Source organism: Priapulus caudatus, unplaced genomic scaffold (genome assembly GCF_000485595.1).
Source record: "Priapulus caudatus unplaced genomic scaffold, Priapulus_caudatus-5.0.1 Scaffold614, whole genome shotgun sequence".
Lineage (NCBI taxonomy): Eukaryota > Metazoa > Priapulida > Priapulimorpha > Priapulimorphida > Priapulidae > Priapulus > Priapulus caudatus.
Window position 1 is genome coordinate 145,910 of NW_014577675.1, and position 12,237 is coordinate 158,146.

Genomic DNA, 12,237 nt, shown 5'->3' on the forward strand with positions numbered 1-12,237 from the left:
GCAGGCCGACGGGGGCTGTTTCTCGGACTTATTGTAGGGCTCGCGAATATTTATCAACACAGTGTCATCAGTTGCCAGTTGGTCAGGCGGAATTAATCCGCGCGTGTTTCCTGATGCTTCGCCAGCAATCTTTAGCACAATTGTAACTGCGAGCAGAACCGTAAGATACTGGTCTCACGGATGACCGGAGACGACGTAGCGCATAAACTGTACAAGGTGAAGTGCGCCGAATTACCGAGACACGGCATCACGCCAAAAAATCATGGCTTGAGAAACCTAGGTTCTCAGGGTCAGGATCACCGTCCACGAGCCAGATGTCAGTGACAAGCGTTGCGCTGCAACCGACAGCAGGTCAAACAACTGAATGACGGATTAAAACCGCCCATAGAATTACCCTCTACTGCAGATAACTGAAACAATCCGAGAGAGAAACCACGGATCAGGTTTAAACCCCCAACGTTACCGTGCGTCGCAGACGCAACGAAAACAACGAGAGAGAAAACACCCGGATCAGGTTAACCCCCAACGTTTACCGCAACGCAGAGCGAAACGAAACAACGAAGGATCAGAAAACGAGCGGATATTTCTGATCTTTAATTTGATACTCACCCGAGAACGTACGCAGATTCGCATTAACGAGCAAGAACACAGAACGAAACAACGAGAGGAAAAAACTAACGGGACTAGCATGTTAAAACCCCCAACCTTACGTCCACGCAGACAACCGAAACAAACGCACGAGAAGACAAACTAGAGCAGGTCAGGTCTAAACCCCGCGCCCCGCAACCCTCTACGCCGCGCACGCAACGAACGAAACACGACGAAGATAAACCACTGAGATCAGGTAACCCTGCCAACGATTACGTGCACCGCGCAGCACGAACAAACAACGAGAGAGAAACAACGAGAGATCAGTTAATACCCCCGTAGAGTTCATCAACGTTACGGTGCCCTATCTAGAATCAACGAGAAAACAAACGAGACAGAAATCGAGCTTGGACTCAGGTTAAACCCCTATACCGCTTAACACTAGCGTGCAGCGCGACTAACAAAACAGACATATATGCTAACACGGGATCAATTTAACCCAGCTGATCAAACGTGTACGACGCTCATAAGGCATACCCAAACTGAAACTAACGGAACGAGACACGAGATACAAGTAAAGCCCCTTGACTCATATCTTTACGAATCCAGTCGCAACGGCAGACTAACGTAATGATAAACGAAACAACTAGAGAGAGAACACGGGGATCAGGTTAAGAGCCCGCTAAATTACGTACACGAACATCATCGCGTCAATTCAGTCCCCATATATTGCTGTTAAACGAAACAACAGACTGACAGATAAACATGTTTCGTCTGGAGACAGGTAAACCCCCAACGTTACGTCGCATGACTAACATACGAAACGAACAGGAGAAACACTGAGATCAGTTAGAACCCCCATGACGTTACCGGTGCAGAGCACTGCGCAGTACTACACGTAAAACAACTGATTAATAAACACCGCCTGTGATCAGTTAACCGCCCAACTACGGCACCAGAGCGAACACGAAACATACGAAGAGAGAAACAACGAATCAAGTTAATACCCATACAAACGACTCGCACGCAGACGAGACGAAAAAACAAGATTGATTCACACGGAGAGAGAACACAGAGATCAGGTAAACCCCCAACGTACGCGCACTGCAGACAAGACGAAACAACGATAGCGAAACACGGAGAACCGTAAACCTCGCGCAACTTTACTCACCAGACGAACTAAACAACGATAGAGAAACAAGGAGTAACGGGATTTAAACCCCCAACATACGCGCGCCGCGCAGAAATTCCCGAAACGAAACAACGAGAGAGAAACACGGATCTCCCCCGGATTAAACCCCACGTACGGCCCACAGACAATAAAATCAACGAGAGAAAACCACGGAGATCAGTTAAACCCCCAACGTTGTACGTTACGAGATGGACCGAACGACACAACCGACGAATAACACGGGCATTCGGATAAACGTCGCCCAACGTTACGACGCACGCATACAACAAACCAACGAAAGAAACACGGAGATCATTTATACCCCCAACGTTTCCGCGCGGCCAGCAGACGAAACGCAAACAACGAAAGAAACACATGAGATAGGTAAACCCCCAACGTACGGCGCACGCAGACAAATGCACGAACGAGAAGAAACAGTGTCAGAGCATCAGATTAAACCCCCAACGTTAAGTGCGCGCAGACGAACGAAACAACGAAGAAGAAACCACAGAGATCAGTGTAAACCCAACGTTACATACCGCACGACGAACGTAAACAACGAGTAAAGACAACACAAGAGATCAGAAACCCCAACTACGCGCGCGCGCAGCCCGAGAACGAAAACAACGAAGAGAACACACGGAAGATCATGTTAAACCCCCCCCCCACCGACGTGCCGCCGCGCGCCAGCACAAAAAAACGAACGACTACCATCGATAACAACGTCTGAAACGACAAGAGAACGAAGCAAGTAAAAACAATGCAAACAAACAACAAACAAACAGACAGACAGACAGACAGAACAACAAACAGACAAAAACCAATAACAGACATAAACAATGACCAGCGGACAACAATAACATGACCATAAGACATATCACAGCGCGACAACAATGACAACATAAGACAATACACGCGACAAACCAGCCATAAACAGCATGACAGGGACACAGACAGACATAATAAGACAATGACAGCGACAATGACAGACATAAGACAGCGACAATGACAGACATAAGACAACGACAGCATAACAAACAACACCAAAAATGACAGCAACAATGTTAACGACAGCCACTATAACGATGCAGAGCGCAGCCAGCCAGCCTCCCCTCCTCCGCACGCCACTTACTCGGACGCCGCGCCGCACTCCCCCCGTTGCCACGGCGAATCAGCTTCCCCGCCTCCCTCTCCGCCGCCTGCCACGCGTAGTCCGTCGCTGGCATCGGGTTCATCCGCCGATTCACCGGTGGCGCCATCTTGCTGACGACGGTCAGTTCCGACTGCGACACCCCGCGCTCGCCGCCGCTCGCCGCCAGAGGGCGCGTCTCCGGTATAGTCGTCATGTCGCTGGCCTCGCACGGGGCGGGCGTCGCCGCCAGGGGGCACATGTGGGGCATCCTCGACGACCCCGGGGTCGCGGCGACGCGGCGTCGGCACTCACGCCACTCCGAGCATCGCGGCAGCTGCGGTCGCCACGACGACGACGAGAACTCGAGTCCGAGCCACTGCCGCAGCTCCAGCATCATCAGCGGCTCGCGGACGTCGTCGTCGTTGCCGCGGCAACGCACCTCCGTCGCCGCAGCGATCACGCACATGCGGCACATCATCGCGTCTGCCGCGGCCGTCGCGCCGTCTCTCCGGGATCCGGAAGCGCGGAGCTATCCCCCCCCGTTCCTCGCTGTTCCGCGGTGCTCGCGCTTTCCCTGCCAGATTCCCGGATGCTTCCTCCCGGCGCGCGCTTATCCGGACGGGAATTCTCCTCCCCGTGCAATTCACGCTCGGCTTTCTTTCTCGGCGGACTATCTACGGCTCTCGCTAGCTTCGCGCTTCGCGGATGCTGAATCACTACCTTCGAGCTTCGCGGATGCTGAATCACAACCTTCGAGCTTCGGGTGGACGACGGACACTAGCGGTCTGCTTGGAAGTTGACGATTACGGAGAAGCGATTGCGTCTTTATCCAGCAGAGGGCGCTTGGTGTTAACGTGATGCCTCGGCGGCAGCGTGGAGTGACCTGCGTAAACGAAGCGCGGGTTTAATTAGCATTGATCACAAAGATGTCTTCATGACGAACAATCGCAAATGTTAACGATATTCTTGAAACGGCAATTCATTGAATAGGGTTCGTAAACCTAAGGCCAAATTTTTCTTCATGACTTTAAAGGTCTATTTTCCTTGACTGCAAGATTTTAGCTGAATACAATCGCTGTGTCTTGCATCATCCAACCAACAAACAAAATCTTGCACGAAGCAAATTTGATTGTTTCTCAGACAAGATAGAAATGTTTGTGCTAAATCTCAAGAACTTTCTGATGCTAAACATTAAGAATAGCCAAACGTTCACTACTTTAGATAACCATAGTCTATTTTTCCAGAACTATCCCCAGCACATAGCACATATTTTTTAGAACGCGACATTCCAGACCAGGTAAACGTAATTTTAAAATTTCAGAACTTTCCAGGATTTCCCAAGATCAGTATGACTCCTGTTACATCATTTAATAACGAGGAGAGGATCTGAGTAAACTAGACTAATGATCCGTCCTCCCCCTGAACAGATCTTTCAGATCTCGACGCGCACTTCTTTGCGTGCGACAACTGCACCAAAAATCAGCAGTATGTGCACATGCTGCAAAAAAACTGGTTTAACAGCAAAAACAAAAACTAAAGCAAGATGATTGCATGCCAGCATTCCCCGGTGAGTGCAGTGACCACCGACCCCCACCCCACCACCATGCACCCAGCACACCACGACAGCAACGTCACAAAGATACCGGTGTTCGGTTTACACTCCAACGAGCCCGTGAAAAACCCTAGCTGTGTCGAGAGTCAAACTCGGTCAAACTCTTTTACCCCAACCTTCAGCCTTCATCACGGATATGGCACACCCTAACCTATGTAGCGCTAAGGACTTTCTTGTATTTCCTAATATCATTCCTATCCGTTGACTAACGCAAGCTTACTTACTTGTTTATATAATTTGCTATCAAACTACCGATAAATATTGTGTAGATCGTATCTTGAAAAAATTCAACAAAATCATGGAGGTCACTCTCATTCCTGAATATAAAGATCACTTGAAGGAAACCGCATGTGTTCCGTTATTGTCATGTATTTGTTCCGTGAACGCGGTTTCACTGTATATCTGCCACACAGGGAAAATGCCAAACATTTTCGTTATAATAACCTATAGAGATATATAGAGATGTAGAGATGTCCTCTATAGAGTATATATACATGTCTGTGTGTGGTTCTATAGAAATGTCCTCTACCGTGGGTTTAACTGTATTAGAAGTTGAAAATAACACCTCTTCGACAATAAAAATGTCATCGACAAGGTAAAGGACAATACAACGATTATAACTGAAGCAAAATGTTCGCCCACCTACTCAAATCAACTCACTGTACGCTTCCACTACTGTAGATTCCACGACAGCATTCACGGCAGCAAGTGAAAAAACAAAAACAAAAAACAAACAAACAGAGAACCACGCGTAACACCCGTTCTGCTCTGCTCCTATCCAGCTCTTCACGCAAACTAGTTCTCTCCGGTGACACACGAGATACTCAGGTTGAGTCCACCGCCGGTGACTCCCTCTAGTGTCACCTTCGTCAACTGACGCGCGCGCGCGGATGTAAGCTTTTGTCCAACAACACCGTGCCGGGCCAAACTCCAAACTGCCAACCTGGTAAGATGCAGCGTAAACACAGAGCAAAGGCCAATTCTTTCACGTGCTTTCTCGTATCTTCTTCTCACTCCCTGAGTCTCATCTCTCTCTCTCCTCTCTTTCTCGCCATCTCTCTCCTTCTCTGTCTCCCATCTCTCTCTCCCACTCTCTCTCATCTCCTCTCCACCTCTCTCTCTCTCACTCTCTCTCTCTCTCTCTTCACTCTCTTCTCTCTCTCTCTCTCTCTCTCTCTCTCTCTCTCTCTCTGCGACTGTTTGTATCTATATATGTATAGCTACACAGCTATATCAAGGTTAGCATGAAAGCATCTTGAACTGTCCAGGCCACGTCCAGAAGTATACATGTCTACGAAGTGAGCATGAGATATAGCATTGGGTCAGATTCCCCCCCATTTAGCCTTCCTACGCGTCGTGGTTCTTATTACCTGAACAAAAAAAACTACGTGACGAATATTGGACTTTTGGACCCAGAGGTTTGTTTTTGCGCTGGAGTCGCAGCAAATTATATTTTCATATACGAGAAGCACCGTGAAAGAATGTGACCTTTTTGCTCTGTGTTTGCGCTGCATCTTACGTACACGCGTACAGGTTGGCAGTTTGAGTTTGCCGCACGGTGTTGTTGAGACAAATGCTAATCCGCCGCGCATGGCGTCAGTTGACGAAGGGTGACACTAGAAGGGAGTCACCGGCGTGGAACTCACCTGAGTATCTCTGTGTCATCAGGAGAGACATAGTTTGCCGTGAAAGAGTCTGAGGCGAGAGCTAGAACGTTGTGTTACATGCGTGGCTGGCGATGCGTGGCGTGCGTTGCGTGCGTGCGTGCGTGCGTGCGTGCGTTGGTCTGCGTGTAGTGGTGCAACCGTGCAGGACACGCGTTTGTAGGCCGTGCGTGGATGTTATGCGGAGTTAGTGGGGCAGATTATGTAACAAAAATATTGTCGAAATGTCACTCCGGCAGACAAGCTGTGAAATTTTGCACACGAGGGGTATTGTGACATGCTGAGTTCGAAATGCTGGATCCAAGAGGTCTGACGCACTGGCATCGGCCGCGCATCGTTGAATTCAATAGTGCGCGCAATAACGAAACATTGATATTACTATCTTGGGTTCTACAATTACCTGTGGTGGCGCGCTGAATTTAGTATAATGCAAGGGCATTTCGACATGCAGCGGTTTAATAATGAATTAATTTGAAATGCTTGACGAAACCATATGGCAGCCATTTTGAATTCCAATATGGCCACCATTGAAGACAAATTGAACTATTACTTTGGGTTCTAAATGATCATGTGGCGCTTATATCGTTGGCTCAGTAAGAGCATTTTGCCATGCCTGGGAGTTCGAATAATGGATTGATTTGACATGTCGCAAACCATATGGCAGCCATTTTGAATGTCCAGTCGCGCCACATACGAAAGCATTGAACATTTACTATCCTTTGGGTTCTAATAGAGCTGCGGCACTGAAATTTTGGTACACAAGACATTTTGACGATGCCTGAGTTTCAATAACGGATTGGATGACATGTCTGACAACCATATGGCAGCCATCGTTGAATTTCGCAGTATGGCCGACATGGACGAAACATGAACATTACTTCTTGGGGTTTCTAAATGACCCTGCGGGCGCCTGAAAGTTTGGTACACAAGAGCATTTTGCCGATGCTGAAGTTCAATTAATGAATGATTTGACATGTCAGACAAACCATATGGCAGGCCATCTTAAATTTCCAGTATGCCGACAATGACCGAAATGCTGGAAAATCTAGGTTCTAAATCACGTAAGGGCACTGAAAATTGAAAAACTCAGGAAATTTTTTATATGCTGCCCGTTCAATTGTATTAATAGAGCGAAAAAGCCCATTTCGCAAAATATTTTTCCTCACCAATTGAAAGCTGTAACGATGCCGCAAGACGTTTGCCGTCATCCATTTTGACTTTCCCTCGTTTGCTCATTCTGGGAAGCATTGAGCAAAAACCAGTTCTGTGCATAAGTAGATTAGGCTGCGAACATTTGGCAGTTTCCAGCCAAGTTCAGCACCGTTTTTTAGCATTTTGCAACTTGATCCAAGCTTTCGGCACCCCTTTGAACGCCTCTGGCCATTATTGTCCAAAATGGAACGCCAGCATCATCAGGCATTTTTCGCGCCCATCCCAATCTGCAGGTGAAGGCTACGCTCTGTTGTTTGCAATTTGAGACTGTCCGCCAGATTGACCAGCCTGAAAGACTGCCCTCTTCATACTGTTGTCGCAGTGACTGCCTTTGTTGGTGGAAATTGTTTTGCTCAATCTGCCGATTTCCCTAGCAAACGGATCTGCTTCTCGTGCTTTGTTCACTTTGCTTCAGAGGCGAATTTCTAAGACTGTACAGATACAACGAAGACAACTCTCATATGTGTTTTTGTTCATATGCATATTTGTTACTTCAGCTGGTGCATGTGAGAGATGATTGAAGACTCCCTTCAAGTTAGGCATGGAATTCCATATGTTTCCTACGCGGTTCCTTTTGCCTAAATCCAGATATGGCAGAACAGTATGCGCATACGGACACAAGGCGTGCAGGGAACAAAAGGCCCCATGAGCGTTCAACGGCCAATGTGAGTCGCAAATAGTGTGAGCAGTCAAATTGGCCTGAATTGTTTCCCGACTGTGCAATGCAACCACATTGCAAGCCGTCCATAACGCTTGCCATCGCTGATGCAAACACAGAGAGCGGATCCGTGTCCGTTGCCACTGAATTTACTATACTTCTGTGGCCCGCTGATATGCATCCAAGACATGTAGCAACATGCGTGAATCAAGCCTCTTCATGCGTACATGGTTCTAAGTTTGAGAAACGATCAGCAAGGGGCTTTTGATTTAACCTCTTCTTCATTGGTTGCTTAGAAGTTTTTCCCTTCTGGAACAGCATCGTTTGCAGAACATCTGGGCAAGAAAGCTGAATAGTGTCTTTTGTTGAATCTACAGAAGGACGCTGCTCAGTTTCGTGGTAGGCGGAGATGTCTGTCAGTCAGCACTTTGAGTGGTAGTGGCCACGTGCTACGACGCCAAGCCTGTGCTTCCTTTGAGACTGTCCGTCTGTAGGTGTCCACACTAGATCAACACGCATAACCAGACTCTCTCGTTTACTTCTTCCGCAATGTACGGAAGGAACTGTTTGCTGTGCATTAGTCACTCAATATGTCCTACCACATGTGCACTTCATAGCTCCAATCTAGTGGACTGAAGGCAGCCCGCATCAACGAAAATGCTAACCTACTCTTTGCGCATATCATGAGGAAAGTGGCCTAGAAGCTTCCCAAACAGGCAAAAAGTGTCAGCTTTTCCGGTCGTGGCGGCATTGTATTTATACTCTTCAGCCCAATGCTGGTGCCACCCATACACTCATTGTTCAAAGAATTGTATCAAGATCACCATCTCTTGCTTGGCAAGCAAATGATGAACATTCGTGAGTACAGTAGCGCCACAATTAACTTTTCATACCTTGTAATCTTCGCACTGAGATTTCAATGTTGTTTCTTCGGGCTTCGATTTGAACAGTGGCAGATTGTTCTTATGAAATGGTATGCATAGAAATTAGACGGAAGGATCGCTTGATTCGGCTGGCTCAAAAATCTTCATAGTCGTGTTTTGCCCGTGTCCTGCCCACCGGATCGCACTGTGCTATCACTTTCCATCAGCATGATGACTTTTTGGTGTCAAACGACAATTACAGGTCTTTACTGTCTTCCGCGAACGGGTTGTTCCAGTTTGTTCATAATGAACTGTTTGTATATATTGAGATGCTGATGCAAACGATTTCTTGGACACTAAGCAATTGTTCGTGGTGGCGGACATCAGTTGCCAGCTGTCTTTGAAATGTCCCTCAACTTTATCAGGATTCTGGCTTATTTCTGCACCAGCCACCATCCACCGCGAAGAACCTCCTTTATTCTCGGTAATTCCAATGACTCCGCACCGCATCACTTTCACTATCGCGTCTGCTGTTCGTTGTATCTTGATCGTGTCCAAAGCAGAGAACTTGTGTGACTGATCATTCTGAGTGACAAAGTTTCCCTTGACAAATTCAGCAATGGATATCCACGGAATCGTTTGCTAAGTTCGCTGCAGGTTCATTACATGCACTGTCAACCATCTGGCATAATGGTATTGTCCTGGCAACATCCACGGAATGATCGCCGTAAGGGTCTCCAATACAGCGTGTAGTTGGCCTCTCGTTTGTGAATCTATGAATGCATAGATAAGCCACATCCAATGCGTAGGGCTTTTATTCCATGTAACTAAAACTGGGTACCCTTCTGCCATCTTCTGTACTTCTTGTGGTACTGTAATGTGATGTGTGAGTGTGGTGCGTGTGTGTTGTGTGTGCGCGTGCGTGTGTGGCGCGCGTGCGTGTGGTGCGCGCGTGTGTGTGTTGTGCGTGTGTGCGTGCTATGTGTGTGGTGCAAGCGCCGTGTTGTGTGGTGTGTGTGCGCGCGTTGTGTGTAGTAGATAGTATTCGGTCAACATTTCGTCATGTCGTGCCATACTGCGATTTAAGATGGCGCTGCCATATTGGTTTGACAGATCATGTCAAATCAAATCCATTACTGAGTCAGCATGTCAAAATGCTGCTTGTGTATCAAATTTCAGGGCGCCGCAAAGTCATTTAGAACGCGCAAGATAGTAATGTTCAAATGTTTTCGTCATTGGTCGCCATCAATTGAATTCAAAATGGCTGCCATACTGGTATGTTCAGCCATTTCAAATCAATCTCATTATTGAACTCAGCATTGGCAAAATCGCTCTTGTGTACATTGTCAGCGCCGCAGGTCATTTAGCAATCCAAGATAGTAATGTTCAATGTTTCGTTCTATGGTGGCCATATTTGGAATTCAAAATGGCTGCCATAATGTTTTGTGCAGACATGTCAAACTCATCGTTATTGAACTCAGGCATGTCAAAATGCTCTTTGTGAACAAGAATATAAGCGCCGACATGTGCATTTAGAAACCCAAGATAGGTAACTGTTCAATTTTGTTCGTCATGGTGGCCAATATTGGGAATTGGCAAGATGGCGCTGATCCCATGTCAGATCTCTTGGATCCGGTCAATTTTTTTGAAATAGCCCCCAAAATATCCGCATTTTTCGTTGTGTCCTTCTGTTATACAAAAATTTCACACCTTTTTCTGCCAGATTGACTTTTTTTCAATAATCCTCCCTGCCCCCAACTAAGTGATAATCAAGTCTTTGATTAATTCATCTGTTGACGTTATTCGTATGTTGATGATAAAGAAGCGATCCGTTGTGTTGATGAGGTTAGTTGGGTGGGTGATACGCTGCCCGGATATTAGCGTTTTCGGCTCGCTGTTTGCCGGTTTATTATACTATTCATTACGCGCCGGTATTACCTCCGGTAGCACGGTACTCATATATATCATTATCTGCACGTGTAGTGGTGGGTCTGGGCACGTGTGGGCAGATAATGTGAGGTGTGGGAGAATGGACATGGCCCAGGGACGTGCCCAGAATTGTGTGCAGACCTTGGGGGGAAACCCCCTATGGGTTTTTTTATCTGCGAGAGTAGGGCGGCGTGCGTGTGGCGTGCGTGCGTGCGTTGCGTGGGTGCGAGTGCCAAAATAGCGTGTAACACCCCGACTCCGTGACTGCTACCTAATCAGCCCCGCCGCCCCCATATTAGTCGGTGCCTTTCAGGCCGCAGATTTGGAGAAGATGGGACATGCCGGATAGAAAGCACCAAAAACTTTGTTTCCGTAATACTAGTTCAGTGGCCTTAGGTTCCAATTTTTGTTACGAACCACTGTCACTAAATAGGTGGCAGGCCGGTTGACCTTTATTCTCACACGACACTCACCGTCGTTTAATGAGTCCGTTACTTATCCTCCGTGGTTTCGCGATGGGACACTAAGGCCATAACCACACGTGAAAACAGCATGGGGTTCGTGGTGTGTGTGTGTGTTGTGTGTGTGCGTGCGTGGCGTGCGTGGCGTGCGTGCGTGCTTGCGTATCGTGCCGTGCGTGCGTGTGTGTCTGATGTGTGGTGGGCGCACGTGCAGCACGGCCGTTGTATTGTTATCCAAGAGTGGGATGATCAGTCTGATGATTAATTCACTGTTGATGTTATCGTGTGGTTGATGAATAAAGGAAAGGCGACATCCGGGTTGTGTTGATGAGGTTAGTTGTGGATGATATAATCGGCTCCCGCGATATTAGCGCGGCTTCTGTTTGCCGTATTATTAGCCACGTGTCTGTGGTGGGCTGCCCGGTGTGGGTTGGGCAGATATGTGGGTGTGGGGAGATGGACAGGGTGCCAGGCCGACGTGCTCGAAAGTTGTGTGCAGACTGACTAATGTATCTGCGAGGTTAGGGCGGTGCGTGGCGTCGCGTGTGTGTTGTGCGTGTGTGCGTGTGCGTGCGTGCGTGGTCGTGTGCGTGCTGTGCGTGCGTTTTGGGTGTGTTGTGGGTGCGTGTGTTGTGTGTGTGTTTTGCGGTCCTCTGTGGGTTCTTATACATCCATCAACGTCTTACTCTCCTCTTCTGTTATCTCTTTGCTCTCTTTTCGAGCGTACTTTCTCTCTTTCTCTCTCTCTCTCTCTCTCTCTCTCGTCTCTCCTCTCATCTCTCTCTCATTCTCTCGTCTCTTTCTCTGCTCTCTTTCTCCTCTCTCTCTTCCACTCTGCTCTCCCTCTCTTCTCTCTCATCTCTCAGCTCTCCTATCTCCTCCCTCTCTCTTCTCTTCTCTCTCTCTCTCTCGTCTCTCGTCTCGTCTTCTCCTCATCGTCGCATCAA

General features: G+C 47.8%; 1 protein-coding gene across 13 annotated transcripts in view; it reads right to left on the reverse strand.

Moving 5' to 3' along the window:
- The window catches only part of LOC106812166, a 34,744-nt gene that overhangs the window by 3,195 nt on the left and 19,312 nt on the right, over positions 1–12,237 (reverse strand). For 6 of the 13 annotated variants that reach the window (XM_014815976.1, XM_014815975.1, XM_014815973.1 and 3 more), the window contains one exon: positions 2,892–3,774. The exons of 4 other annotated variants lie outside the window; for them this stretch is intronic. In XM_014815976.1, the coding sequence (XP_014671462.1) occupies positions 2,892–3,369 (478 nt within the window). In that variant the 5' untranslated portion in view covers positions 3,370–3,774. Of the gene's footprint in view, positions 1–2,891; positions 3,775–5,145; positions 5,376–12,237 lie in introns of those variants that run through there. 3 more of the 13 variants (XM_014815980.1, XM_014815979.1, XM_014815978.1) reach the window with 3 other exon arrangements.